Raw genomic sequence first — 14688 nt, forward strand, 5'->3', positions numbered from 1 at the left:
TTTAAGTTTCTACTTCAGGGGACTGACTATCCTACCTTAAATATTAAGGGAAAGTGGGGCGACAGTGAAGGAGTCGAGTTATCTCCAAGCTCCAAAATGCTATGTGGAGTAAAAAGTATATGGTTGGGTACAAGTAAAACATGAAGGCGATCAGATGAATCAAGTGAAATTGGTCATCCTTTCAAATGATCACCTAGTGCTGAAGAAGTGAGAATGTGTGCCTTGTTGGCCCAAACTGATGTGGTACAGAAAACATTACAGTGCACCCAACTCTTAACTGATCCAATTACTTCGAAATCATTGATAGCTTTCCAGAACAGACTGGAATCAAGTTTGCTATGCAAATTTAGCTTGAGAGACCTGGTTTATAGAAAAGGAAAGAAATAAGGGGTGTGCGGCGGTCAGAGGTTGACCTCAGGGATGCACACAGAAGGTGTTCAGGGAAAGAAAGTCCACCGGCCATTTTAAAGCAGGGGATTCTGTGAAAGCAGCTCCTTTGAGCTAGCACTTCTTTTTTTCTTTTAGGGAGGGCAGAAGGGATCGAGGGTAGGAGGAAGGAAGGCTGAGATCACAGAGATCAAAATGTTCTTTAAAACAAGGAGCAAAACTCACAAAAAGAAGACAAATTCATGAAAGCAAACTGCTATAAATCCACACAAAAAGTTGTAGTGAAGGATATTTGCAAAGGTGTTTTAAGGACTATAGAATAAAAAGAATCTTTTTAAAAACAGATACCTAAGTGGGCTTAGTTTTAAGTGTTTTCAAATGATTTTTTTTTTTTTTATAAAACAGCTGCTGCTGTTTCCTCATGTACAAGCAAGAAAAGAGACCTGTGCAGTGATGAATTCTCAAGGTCTTTGCTTCCCCTAACTTCTGTAGGTTCCAACTCTTTGGAAGTTTCATCTATTCATTTGTTCCTCTTCCTCATCATTAACTGATACGACGGCGACAAAGATTCCATTTTATGACAGGCATCCATTTTGGTACCCACCAATCATTTGTCTCTAACTCCAGTCCCTGGAAGATAAGTTCCCAGGTTTCCCCCGTGACTCACCTACTTTCTACCCAGAAATGCACAGCCACGACCGTCTCCTTGGTATGTTACAACTGACTGCATTTTGGCTCTGTAACCTGCCTGTGCAGGCACTCAGGTCACCTTGACCCACTAATCTTGGCAGAGCAAAACATCTCTTGGCTTCCTTGTGCGGATGTTTTAGTGGTTTTCAGCTTTAAAAAAAAAAAAAATCCCTCCCTCACCACCCCCACCCTTCTTATGGCAATCTCCATCTTGGCCCAGAGACTGTTGTCCTGCTAGCAGTAATCAATAAATCCTTTAATTATAATTGGGTTGAGCCTGTGATCTTTTCTCAGGGGTCAGGAAACTCCACGACACTGGATGATGCAGTGTGTTACTGGTTCCTGACGAATGTTCAGAGTTGATTAACTCTGCCTGGCTTATGCCAGTAGTTCCCAGGGCAGAGTTTGCAAGGGAAGTCATGAAAGCAGGAGCTAGCTCTCCTTCTTGGCCAGATGCTCCTCAGTGGTTTGTGAATGAATGAATTGAGATTAACCTCCGATGATGCTAAAGTGAACTCCTAGCCTAGCACCTAAAGACCTCAGCAAACACATTAGAATCTGATGTCAGTCCCAACTCTGTTGCCCTCTGAATAGGGTCCAGTACTTCTTATTCTCTGAGGGGCACATTTCTGGTTTTGTGTCTCACTGCTATTGCTATTTATTTATTTATTTATTTATTTATTTATTTATTTATTTATTTATTTATTTTACATATCATCTAGATTTTATTTGGGATCCTGGCCATACTGAGTGGACTGTTGTCACTGAAGCTTCCAGAAACCCAGAACACACCAATGACATCAACTTGGGAGACGACTGAACAGCAGGTGCCTGAAAACAAGGATAGTTTAGACGAAACTCCTTCTGATATTTTTAAGAGGTGGAGATCAGGCAGAGCCCTTTCTTTTGTTGAGAGATGGGGTTTAAGCAGAGCCCCTTCTGATGTCGGCAAGTGGGGTTCAGGCAGAGCCCCTTCTGATGCCGGCAAGTGGGGTTCAGGCAGAGCCCCTTCCGATGCTGGGAAGTGGGGTTCAGGCAGAGCCCCTTCCGATGCTGGGAAGTGGGGTTCAGGCAGAGCCCCTTCCGATGCCGGCAAGTGGGGTTCAGGCAGAGCCCCTTCCGATACCGGCAAGTGGGGTTCAGGCAGAGCCCCTTCCGATGCCAGCAGGTGGGGTTCAGGCAGAGCCCCTTGTGATGCCGGGAAGTGGGGTTCAGGCAGAGCCCCTTCCGATGCTGGCAAGTGGGGTTCAGGCAGAGCCCCTTCCGATGCTGGGAAGTGGGGTTCAGGCAGAGCCCCTTCCGATGCCGGCAAGTGGGGTTCAGGCAGAGCCTCTTCCGATGCCGGCAAGTGGGGCTCAGGCAGAGCCCCTTCCGATGTTTGGAGGTGGAGTTCAGCCCCTTCTGAGGCTGAGAGGGAGGATTCAGCCTCATCTCTTGAAGATGAGATTTGGAGTTCAGGAAGAGTCCTTCCTGATATTGAGAGTTGGGATTCAGGCATAGTCCCTCCTGATGCTGAGAGTGAGGGTTCAGGCAGAGCCCCTCCTGATGCTGAGAGTCGGGGTTCAGGCAGAGCCCCTCCTGATGCTGAGAATCGGGGTTCAGGCAGAGTCCCTCTTGATGCTGAGAGTCGGGGTTCAGGGAGAGCCCCTCCTGATGCTGAGAGTCGGGGTTCAGGCAGAGCCCCTCCTGATGCTGAGAGTCGGGGTTCAGGCAGAGCCCCTCCTGATGCTGAGAGTTGGGGTTCAGACAGAGCTCCTCCTGATGCTGAGAGTCGGGGTTCAGGCAGAGCCCCTCCTGATGCTGAGAGTCAGGGTTCAGAAAGAGCCCCTCCTGATGCTGAGAGTCAGGGTTCAGGCAGAGCCCCTCCTGATGCTGATAGTCGGGGTTCAGGCAGAGTGTTTCCTGATGCTGGGAGTCGGGGTTCAGGCAGAGCCCCTCCTGATGCTGAGAGTCGGGGTTCAGGCAGAGCCCCTCCTGATGCTGAGAGTCGGGGTTCAGGCAGAGCCCTTCCTGATGCTGATAGTTGGGGTTCAGGCAGAGCCCCTCCTGATGCTGAGAGTTGGGGTTCAGAAAGAGCCCCTCCTGATGCTGAGAGTGAGGGTTCAGGCAGAGCCCTTCCTGATGCTGGGAGTCGGGGTTCAGGCAGAGCCCTTCCTGATGCTGGGAGTCGGGGTTCAGGCAGAGCCCCTCCTGATGCTGGAAGTCGGGGTTCAGGCAGAGCCCCTCCTGATGCTGAGAGTGAGGGTTCAGGCAGAGCCCCTCCTGATGCAGACAGTCTGGGTTCAGGCAGAGCCCCTCCTGATGCTGAGAGTCGGGGTTCAGGCAGAGCCCCTCCTGATGCTGCGAGTCGGGGTTCAGGTAGAACCCCTCCTGATGCTGAGAGTCGGAGTTCAGGCAGAGCCCCTCTTGATGCTGATAGTCAGGGTTCAGGCAGGGACCCTCCTGATGCTGAGAGTCGGGGTTCAGGCAGGGACCCTCCTGATGCTGAGAGTGAGGGTTCAGGCAGAGCCCCTCCTGATGCTGAGAGTGAGGGTTCAGGCAGAGCCCCTCCTAATGCTGATAGTTGGGGTTCAGGCAGAGCCCTTCCTGAAGAGAACACTGAGATGGAAAATGAGATAGAAAATGTGGGCATGAGTAACCTGGGGGTTTCTGATGGTGATAAATAAATGTCTTCTATGGTGCCCAGCACTAGGGATGTTGACTTCAGTTACTTTGTGTTAGAGAGGTGTTATTCTTACTGTCCACATGTTACTTATATATCGCATTAAAAAATGTTGTGAGAAAGTTTTAAACAATTGTTTTGTAAAAATACATGAAATAAAATCAGTTTGTGTTGGGGGATGGTTTTGTGCACTGTGTATTCAGATGCTGATTTCTTTGCCCACAGACTTGGTTACAGTACAGACAGTGGGATTGTCTTGATTCCTGAACCATCTCCTATATTAATGTTGTATAAAGACTGCTCCCCAAATATCTCTGATTTGTTAATAAAGAACTAATTGCTCCGTGACTAGGCAGAGAAGGCAGGACTTCTGATCCCACGACCAGGGTCCCAGGAAGAGAAAAGTAGAAGGACCACGGGGAAAGAGGTACAGAGACCACGTAGGGATGAGGCAGAGGGCCCAGGCAGAGTTGTGATAAGCAGGTCACCAAGGGACTCTCCGTGAGGGCACGCATGGAGCTCCTGTGCCTGAAGATTAGCACTAGCACCCAGGAGACATCGGAGACATCGACTTTAATGGTTTCCTAGCAAAGGCTCTGGGACACGCCTACTCAGATCTCGGAAGCATGCGTCGCAAACTAGCATTCCAGATCCTTGTGCAGCTTTAAGATTAGCCAGGCGCTAGCACATCTGATGGGTTCCAGAGCTGCACTGCATTTCTCCCAAAGCATCTGTACAAAGTGGGAAAAGCCAGCCGAGGGGGAGGGGCCGGGCATCGGGAGAGCTGGGAGGATCACAAGGCTGGGGGATAACAGAAGCCGCTGCCAACCAGGAGCCCCAGATCAGAGGCTTGGCATGACCTGGCAAACACCGACTCAGCTCAGTGCAGCAGGGTGGCATGAGAGTCCAAGACAGATGACGGAATGCATATCAGCCTAGAGAGGTCCCCAAACACAGAAGCTGCGGTTTCTACCTCTCCCTGTGAGTGGAAGGAAAGACAGGGGCAGAACTAATCACTGCAATGTCCTAACCTAAACAGCAGAGGGAGACGGAACACACAGAAGAAATTGGAACTGCTTAAATGCTAAATTTAAAAAAGAGACATGCATACTAAGTGAGGTAACCCAGACTCAAAAGATGAATCATGGTATGCACTCACTAATAAGTGGATATTAACCTAGAAAACTGGAATACCCAAAACATAATCCACACATCAAATGAGGTACAAGAAGAACGGAGGAGTGGCCCCTTGTTCTGGAAAGACTCAGTGAAGCAGTATAGAACAAAATCAGAACAGGGAAGTGGGAAGGGTTGGGTAGGAAAACAGGGGGAGGGAAGGGGACTGATGGGACTTTCGGGGAGTGGGGGTCCAGAATAGGGGAAATCATTTGAAATGTAAATAAATATATCAATAAAAAAAAGAGAGACATGGACAGAGAAATAGTTTGAACTTAACAAAATGAAGTCCATAAAGAGAAAATTAAATAAATTAAAAAGAATAGCCACATAAAGACGGAAAAGAGTTTAAGAAAACTTAAGTACAGGAAACGATATTGAGCTTAGAAAGCATTAAGAGAGAAATAAATGCACCTAGAAGATAAAGTCTCCAAAATAAGGAGAGAGAAAAATAAACTGAATTCTCCAGAGGAAGGAGAAAATTAGATTAATAAAGAAAATATTTTTCCATGTTAAAAAATGGAAAACATCATAGAATAAGGCATTTATTTGGACCCCCGTATGGTTTTGTTTTGATTGGCTACATAAAAATACATGTTCAGTAGTGATTACAATTTTATAGATCCCTTTAAAGAAAAATCAAGATAACACAGACTTAGATGAGGAGAGGACTGAGAGGTGGAACACTAGGTTACATACAGGCCATGGAACAGAGGTTAGAGGAGCCCTTAAATCAGAGTTATGAATCGTCAAAAGAATTCAATCTGGATCCTCCAGTGACAGCAGAAAAGATAGTTCCATATGAGAAAATTCCAAACAGGCTTGAGGAATTAGAGCAGGAGCCCACAGAGATACAATATTTTGAGTTAAGGATCTCCTTAATTCTCTTTAATGATTCTACCTTAGAGCAGTAGCAGTGTCACACAATAGATTATATGTTTCATTTTGTAGACATTGGATAATTAAGATATGTACATGTGTTAATGCATCTTAAAGTTGATACTTACTCAAAATATCAGTATGTTTCTGCTTTGAGTTCTGAGAAGGCTGGCTCTGAGACTGCACATTTATTAGAGGCGATGGCTTTTAGGAAAATGTCTTTACAGATTAAAGCTGATGATGCATCAAAATGTGTATCCGGTAGAATACAACTTTTTAGACATGTGGCATAAAAAAAATGTTACAGATGTACCTTATAATCCTACAGGTCAAACAGTTACGGAGAGATCTAACAGAACCTCCAAGGAAATGCTCGCAGAACAGAAAGGGGCTATGGAATGTCCCAGAGATAGATTAACCAGTGCTTTATACCACAGCTGCTGGAGTGCACTGGACTTAGGAAGGACTGCTGAACTAGACCAGCATAAATATGTGATAACCTCAGAACGGAAGGCAGGGAATGTGTTGCACTGGGGAAGAGAACAACATGCTCTTATTGCAGTAGGAAAAGAAAAACTACGGATTCCTTCACAATGAATAAAAACCAGATTTGACCAGTGGAGACCCCCTGAAGATCGTGACTGCAGTCATGAAGACCAACAAGACAGGTAACTTGTATTGCTGATCTCTCTACTTGGGGACAGCTCTGAGACTGCTTGAGACATAAAAATGTCTTTAGTCAAAACTTCAGCTAAGCATAGCCAATAAATCTTGCTGGCTACAGGGTCATCAAGACTTACCCAGGGGCAGGGGATGGCACTGGGCAGTGGTGACCCAATCTTTAATCCCACTGCTTGGGAGGCAGAGGTAGGCAGATCTCTGTGAGTTCAAGGCCAGCCTGGTCTACAAAGCCAAAGCTACACAGAGAAACCCTGTCTGGGGGCGGGGGTGGGGGGTGGGGGAGGACATGGCGTGGATAACATTTTATTACAGTTTGGTTATATAATCCAAGTAACTTATAAAGAGTTGTGCTACCTGCTCATACAGAATGTTGTAACTCAACAGACCCCCTCAGGGTCTGAGCTCAGCTCTGTCCTCACCCCCTCAGAACACAGCTTGACGACAGATTGATGCAAAAGCTTGATAAACATTGTTCCACATACGTGGGGTTTGCTCATCCTCACAGGCAGAGGCAACCCTGAACACAGAAAGCAGACATCTTTTATACCCTATTTGCAAGGGGGTGGATTACTGTGAGTAATATATTTTTAAATTTACAGGTCAAGAGGGATTTTTTTGCAATAAGATTGTTGATAGTTTGTGGCCATCCCTGGAACCCAGTAGCAGGAGGGACAGGGGGGAGGGTGATCCAGAGAACTGTCACTTTTATTTTGTCTTGTCTTGGTCAGAACAGCTTGGTCACTTTGTTCGTTAAAACTTTGTTTCTACATTCTTAGAGCCTTGTTTATGTGTTCTCAGAAAACTCTGTTCTCTAGCCACTGAAGGTCAGAGCAGGAGCTTGTCAGCTCTTCAACAAGACTGATTGAGTCACTCTGCAGAGCAGTTTCCCTGCCTCCCCTAAAGGGGAAGGAACCTAGCCCTCCACAAGAACAGAAAAGCATCATTAGCCGATTGTGCACACTGCACACCCCATACATATGTTACTGCAGAAATGTATATTACGTGTGAAAGTTTGTATGTTTACAGATACCAGTGAAGTTAAAGCAGCCCTGACAAGATTCACTGTGAGGCTGCTAAAAGGATGGTAGTGGCAATTGCAATAAGTACCACGATGGCTTTTTCAAAGAACATTTCTATCCCCTCAAGTCCTACCCTTGAGTTCAAAGAATCTGAGTTTCTAGTTTTTTAAAGCAGGAAAGGTCTGATGACTATATGGTTGGAACTGTCTTTTGGGACAACTTACTATGATTTGCTGCCTCAGAGGGTCCTGTATCATTCTCTGCTCTGGGAGCAAGGCTCCTGCTGCTGCTCAGGAGTCTCCCAAGTCTCTCTGGGTGTTCAGCTGAACTTCCTCTGGAGATGGTCACCAAGTGAAGTTCTGCAGCTGTCTGTCAGAGGTCTCCTGTCCTCTTTGGTGTTTCTGTCCAATGTCCTCTGCTTTCTGCAATAGTGGGCTTTCTCCTTTTCCAATTATGTTGGGCACCAGATATAAATGCATGTCTTACTTGCCTGGTGTAATTGTCTTGGAGTACTTGTTGCTGAGTAAGCAATAAAACGTACCTTTTCAGTTCTTTCTGAACTCTGGCTGGCTGGTTCAACTCAGCTGTTCTGGTTCAAACTCTTTTCCAAGCTGACCGATTCAATCTGACTTCTCTCAGCTTCTCACTGACTTGCTCTGCTTGTCCTCAAACTAACTCTGGCAATCTGTTCTAATCTTCTGGCTCCGTTTCATTCTCTGGGTCATTCTGTCCTCCCCTGTGTCTAACTTGTTCTCAGTACAATCTGTCTCTGTACAACTGTCCCTGTAAAAACTGCCTCTGAAATCCACTCCGCTCTACTGCCTCTCAGCTCATGGACTCAACCAGACTGATTGACTTGAACTGAGAACTGCCTCTGTCTCTTGAGTGCTGGGATTAAAGGCGTGTACCACCACACCCAAACCTAAGCTTTTCTTTACCTGAAATTTGCTCTCTACCAGGCCGGCCTTGAACTCAGAGATCTACTTGCCTCTGTCTCCTGAGATTAAAGGCAATGTCTATATTCTAGCTGTATCACACAGACCTAGAAGGTCTTTGGATGTGATCCCTTGTCAGAGCCGCCAAGTTGCTGCATTAAAATTCCTCTATATATGTGCCATGGTAAGTCTGAGAGTCCACTGTGTGAATTTAAAAAGAATTGCTAAGAGAAATAAGGGAGTCATTTGACCTGAGTTATTTAAACATTTTATGTTAATTCAGTTCTTCGGGTAATTGCTTATTTCTTCATTTGGATTTTACACTTGAAAACAAAAACACCTTTTCTCCTCTCGTGAAATTGTTGTGCCTGTTTTGTGAACCCCAAAAGACCACCAAGGAGCCCGTTCAGATGCCATCACATTGGGATCTTTATTCAAGCTTGAATTTGGGCTACACTTGACACAGCAGGACAAAAGGGTGAAGCCCTGAATTCAAGCAAGCATTTATAGAGGCAAGCTAACAAGCAAGGGGGTAACCAGCTTGGCACACTTCTGATTGGGGCACTATTATGGAATTTGCTGCCCTTTAGAATGATTAGCTGGTGCTGGTAGTCAAACCATGAACTTTCACAACTAAATATCTTCAGGTACAGCTGTATCTTCTGTTTATCTCCTGATTGGTGGTTGTTAGGGACTGACCTGGAGACTAGAGCTAGGTGGTTAACTAGAGCTTGATGATTAACTTAAGTTCAACCTTAGGTTATGTTCTCTAAGATGGAATCTGAACTCAAGATAGAGTTGGTCTGGTCTCTCAAACTAAAGAAAAATAAAACCAACAGGAGAATGAAGAAAGAAAAATGTCTCAGGACCGCTGTGACAAAATGCCATTGGCAGAAGTACCTTGGGGAAGAAAGGGTTTGTTTCATCTTCCTTTCTCCGTCACTGAGGGAGGTCAGGGCAGAAACTCTGACAGGGCAGGAGCTGGTGCAGAGGCCACGGAGGAGTGCTGCTACCTAACTGCCTCCTTGTCCGTTAACCATCTCTGTAAAGACCTCATCTCCAACTGTAGTTACATTCTAGCGAGTCTGGATTCCCATGTAGAGATGTGGGTGTTTCTTTACATTTTATTGCCTGATGTCCCATTCAGCTTGGGTTACAATACAAAAATATAAACTAATTACTAAACCACAAATGAGTTATTTGTCACTGTTCGGAAAGGTATGAAGTCCAAGATCAAGCTGCTGACAGAAACCGCTACATTATGAGGTCTCCTTCCTTATCTTGATGAGGAATAACATTTTACTGGGTACCCACTCATAAGAGCCACCAGTATCTCTTTTTACAAAGTGTCCCATACTTATGACTGCACGAAACCCAGGAACCTCTCAATGTTCCTGGTCATGTTGGGAGTTAGGGCTCTGATGTTGTTAAGGAACATAAATATTTGAGACCACAGCATCCATGCGTTATGTGTACCAGTCAGCAACCAGACAAAAGAAAGCAAAGCAACCTAGAAACCACTCAAGGTATTTTAGGGTTGAATGTAGGACTGGCAGGATAAACAGGACTAGGAAAAGCTTCCTGGAGACCAAAAAGCTGCTCGGAGCTGGGCTGGAGCCCATTAGCACTGCTTCTGCAGTGCCGGAAAGACGGCTTTGCCCATGACCTGAAACCCACCCTGCCGCCAATGACCCTGTAGTCATGCTTTCAGCTTGAGTTAAACAGGAGTTTCAGATCAGTTTAGGGAAAGCTGAATTTGACTCTTTCCGTTAATGACTGTCTCTGTGCCTTAGTTAAGGTTTCTTTTGCTGCGATGAAATGCACGACTAAAAGCAAGTCAGAAAGGAAAGGGTTTATTTGGTTTACACTTCCACGTTGTCATCCATCATTCAGGACAAGAACTCAGACAAGGCAGGAGGCAGGAGCTGGTGCAGAGGCCGTGGAAGGATGCTGCTCAGTGGCTTGCTCCCCATGGACAGGTCAGCCTGCTTCTTATAGAACCCAAAACAACTGCCCTGAGATGGTACCACACACAATGGGCTGGGCCCTCCCTCACTGATCACTAACTAAGAAAATCTCCTATAGTCTGAGCTTAGAGATCTTTTCTCAATTGGGGTTCACTTCTTTCCGATGATTCTAGCTTGTGTCAAGTTGACATAAAACTGGGCAGCACGCTGTTTGCTTGAGTTAGCTTTTACTGTCTCTTAATGAAATATAATTTCATTCAAAACAGTCTTGCATATATTTTGGTTATGCTTTATATGATACATATATAATTTATACATTTTGGGGGAATTTTGTACACACTTGGGATATGTTTTGATCAGATCCACCCCTATGTCTCCTCCTCCAACTCTTCCCCTATGGGCTGCGTCAGTTCTCCTTCTTCCTTTCATTTCTTTATTAAATGCACTGAGTTCACATAGTGTTCCTAGTATGTGCATGGGTATAGAGCCATCTACTGGAGCATGGGTAGCCTCATGGCCTATATTCTGATACTTTCCCTTCTACTGCAGCTATTAATTGCCAATAGCTAGGGGCGGGACTTCAAAAGCTTCTCTCCTATTGATGCTGTGATTTTTTTTTCCAGCTTAATCTTGTGCAAATCTTGGGTATGCAGTTACAGCATTTTGAGTTCATATATGCAATGGTCCCGTTGTCATGTCCAGAAACACTGTTTCCCAGAGGTCAATCTTTGCTTTCTTTCAAGATGATCTTTAAGCCTGGGATGGGGGTGGGGCGTGCAATATACATGTCCACTTTAGGGCTAAGCACTCTGTAATCCCTTCTCCTCTGCGTGTTCACTAGTTGTGAATATTTTTATTGCTTGCCATCTCCTGCAAAAAGAAGTGTCTCTGGCAAGGGTTGACAGATGTGCTAATCCATGGATATAAAAACAAGAACACAGGGAGTATTTTAATACCATTTCCAGAATAATAGTAGAAGGTTCTCCCCTAGGATCTGTGATATACAGCCATGAGTTCTTGATTTGGTTAACAGTACCAGGCATGAGTTCCATCCTGAGTAATGGGATGAAATCTAATGAGCTTGGTTACACCCATAACATCTGTGCCACTCTAGTACCAATAGGCATATATTGTAGCTTGCAGGGTTCACCGCTGGGCAAGACTACTGATTATTTTTGTTCCCCAGTAGTAGACATCGCAACCATATGCTGTGTCATAGCAGCAAGAAAGCCAGTCAGCAGGGATGAAGCTTGTAGGCTGGTACCGGCTTAGCTTCTCCATTTCCTAGGGTTCAATGAAGTGGTGTCTTTAGCCACCGAGTCTTACTACCAAGGTCTGAAGAGTATTAAAGACAATAAAGCAATAGCCTATAATGTTTGAGGTGAACTATGGGGCCTCATTGGTCAACCAGTCAAAAAGCAGTAATCCATACCCAGTACAGGCTTTTTGTTTAATAGCCTGTGGTATCTGAGAGGGGCACTATCCTCCCCCCATTAGAATTAGCTCAAACTAAACTCTATTAATTACATATATGCATTCATTGAAGCTTCTACAATGGCAGGTTTCCAAATGGCCTTCCCGAAGTCTTTAGTGTTTGCTTTCCATCCCCCAACCCTTCGTGTTCCCTGCCCTCCCATCCTCCACCTCACATAACTCCTCCCTCCTTTTTATGCTACCTGTGTTCTGCACCCCTCCATCCCTCGAAATACCCCATGACGGATCCTTCCTTTTCCAACCTCCATGGAACCGCCAATTTAAACACATCTAAAGAATCGAAGCCAGGACCGGCTTCATGGTTCCGCGCAGGCAAGGACTTTCTGAATAGCCTGCCGTAGCGCAGGGATTAATTAATACCAACAACTGACACCCAGGACCTGATGAGACCAAAAAAGCTTCAGTAGAGCAAAGGGCACCATCCCTGAGCGAAGAGGAAGCCGAAAGAATGGAAAAAAATCTTCACCAGCTGTACATCTGAGAGAGTGTTAGTCTCCAGAACATGTCAAAGAACTTTAAACGCCAAGAAAACAGCTCTATTTGTAAAAAATGGGGCATGTAACGAGTTCCCCTAAAGAAGTAGTCAGCTAGAAACTAGTTTTAAAAATATTCAATATCCATAGCCATAGGAAAAAGAAAATTAAAACCTCTCTGAGATTTCATCTTACCTCAGTAATAATAAAAATAAAACCCCAAAACAACACTAACACCCCCTCCAAACAAAACAAATAAAACCGATTAACAGCAAATATTGGCACAGCTACAGGGACATAGAGACACTTAGTCACCATCGGTGGGAGAGCAAATTGGTGCAGCCACTAAAAAAAAGCTAGATTTTGATCCACGATATGACCCAGCTGCTCCTCTCTGGGCTCACTCTCGGAGTATTCGCATCTTTCTGTAGAGATACCTACTCATTGGATACCGCTGCTCCAGTCACCAAAGTTGGGAAATGGAAACAGCCAGGATGCTCGCCAGCTGATTGGTGGATAATGAACACGTGCTATTTACGCTGCTCCCTGCCCTCAGGGATCATGAGCTGATTCAGTCCTCAGCGGCAATGCGAGCGGAGAGGACGACGAGCTGGGGGGTGGGGGGGTCGGGAGCCCTGTGAGAACATCCGGTGAATGATCACATCCGGACCAGCTTCAAGGAGGTAGATCAACTTTACTTGGGGTGATTAAAGACATAATTTGCGGGGCGGGGCTGGGAGTAGGAACATCCAGGATGGGTAAAGGTCACTGGCTGAAGGCTTAGGGACTGTACTGCCTCCATTAGCACAGGGGAAGCATTTCAGGGGTCTCAGGCGCTAGCTGACCGGGTTCTTATCAGAAGAAAGGAACTCGAACCCTAACTAAAGTTGAGTGACATTCCACAGGTAGAGAGGTGGGGTTTTGAATTCCCCAGGCAATGTCAGAGGAGAAGTCCCGCTTATCAAGGGTAACCTTGAGGCTAGGGGGTCAAGGGTAGACTCCGATCTTGGTTAGCAAAGTTTTCCCACAGTTTACACATTAGAATTTCATTCATCTATAGAGACATAAAACGTGCAGATAAAAAAGTGGAGCTGGAAATAATATTCGGGTATGGTTATTCTCAGATGTAAATTTCTGTGACCATTAAAAATGCCCAGGTTTTTAATATTGCTATTTTGTTTTAATTGTTTTTTGTATTGTATTTACATTTCAAGTGTTATCCCCCTTCCTGGTTTCCCTTCCGCAAACCTCCCCCTACTTATATGAGGGAGCTCCCCCCCCCCACCCACCCACTCCTACCTCACCACCCTGGCATTGCACTATGCTGGGACATCTCCACAGGACCAAGGGCCTCCCCTCCCATTGATGCCAGATAAGGCCATCCTCTGCTACATAAGCAGCTGGATCCATGGGTCCCTCTATGTGTGCTCTTTGGTTGGTGGTTTAGTCCATGGGAGCTTTGGGCATCTTGTTGGTTGATATTGCTGTTCTTCCTACGGGGTTGCTAATCTCTTCAGCTTCTTCAGTCCTCCCCCTAACTCCCCCAATATGGTCCTCATGTGCAGTCCGATGGTTGGCTGCGAGCATCCACATCTGTATTGGTCAGGCTCTAGCAGAGTCTCTTAGGGAACAGCCATACCAGGCTCATGTCAACAAGTGCTTTTTGGCATCAGCAATAGTGTCTGGGTTTGGTGTCTGCAGATGGGATCGATCCTAGGTGGAGCAGTTTCTGGATGGCCTTTCCTTCAGTCTCTAAAGAACTCAAGAAATTAGACTTCAGAGAGCCAAATAACCCTGTTATAAAATGGGGTACAGAGCTAAACAGAAGTCTCAATTGAGGAAACTCAAATGGCCGAGAGGCACCTAAAGAAATGTTCAACATCCTTAGTCATTAGGGAAATGCAAATCAAGATGATCCTGAGATTCCACCTCACACCAGTCAGAATGGCTAAGATCAAAAACTCAGGTGACAGCAGATGCTGTCGAGGATGTGGTGGGATTGCAAGCTGGTACAACCACTCTGGAAATCAGTCTGGTGACTCCTCAGAAAATTGGACATAGCGCTACCCGAGGACCCAGCTGTACCACTTCTGGGCATATACCCAAAAGTCGCTCCAACATATAAAAAGGTCACATGTTCCACTATGTTCATAGCAGCCATATTTATAATGACCAGAAGCTGAGAACAACCCAGATGTTCCTCAACAGAAGAATGGATACAGATAATGTGGTAAATTTACACAATGTAATACTACTTAGCTATTAAAAACAATGACTTCATGAAATTCTTAGGCAAGTGGATGGAACTTGAAAATATCATCCTGA

The 14688-nt window shown here is 45.4% G+C and overlaps 1 protein-coding gene across 1 annotated transcript in view; it reads left to right on the forward strand.

The window, feature by feature from the left end:
* The window catches only part of Slc22a16 (solute carrier family 22 member 16), a 36790-nt gene extending 33047 nt beyond the window's left edge, over positions 1-3743 (forward strand). The window contains exons 8-9 of the mRNA XM_052163093.1: positions 1800-2076; positions 3580-3743. Coding sequence (XP_052019053.1) covers positions 1800-2076; positions 3580-3743 — 441 coding nt within the window. The remainder of the gene's footprint in view (positions 1-1799; positions 2077-3579) is intronic.
* The last annotated feature ends 10945 nt before the right edge of the window (positions 3744-14688 follow it).

Source organism: Apodemus sylvaticus, chromosome 19 (assembly GCF_947179515.1).
Source record: "Apodemus sylvaticus chromosome 19, mApoSyl1.1, whole genome shotgun sequence".
Taxonomy (NCBI): domain Eukaryota; kingdom Metazoa; phylum Chordata; class Mammalia; order Rodentia; family Muridae; genus Apodemus; species Apodemus sylvaticus.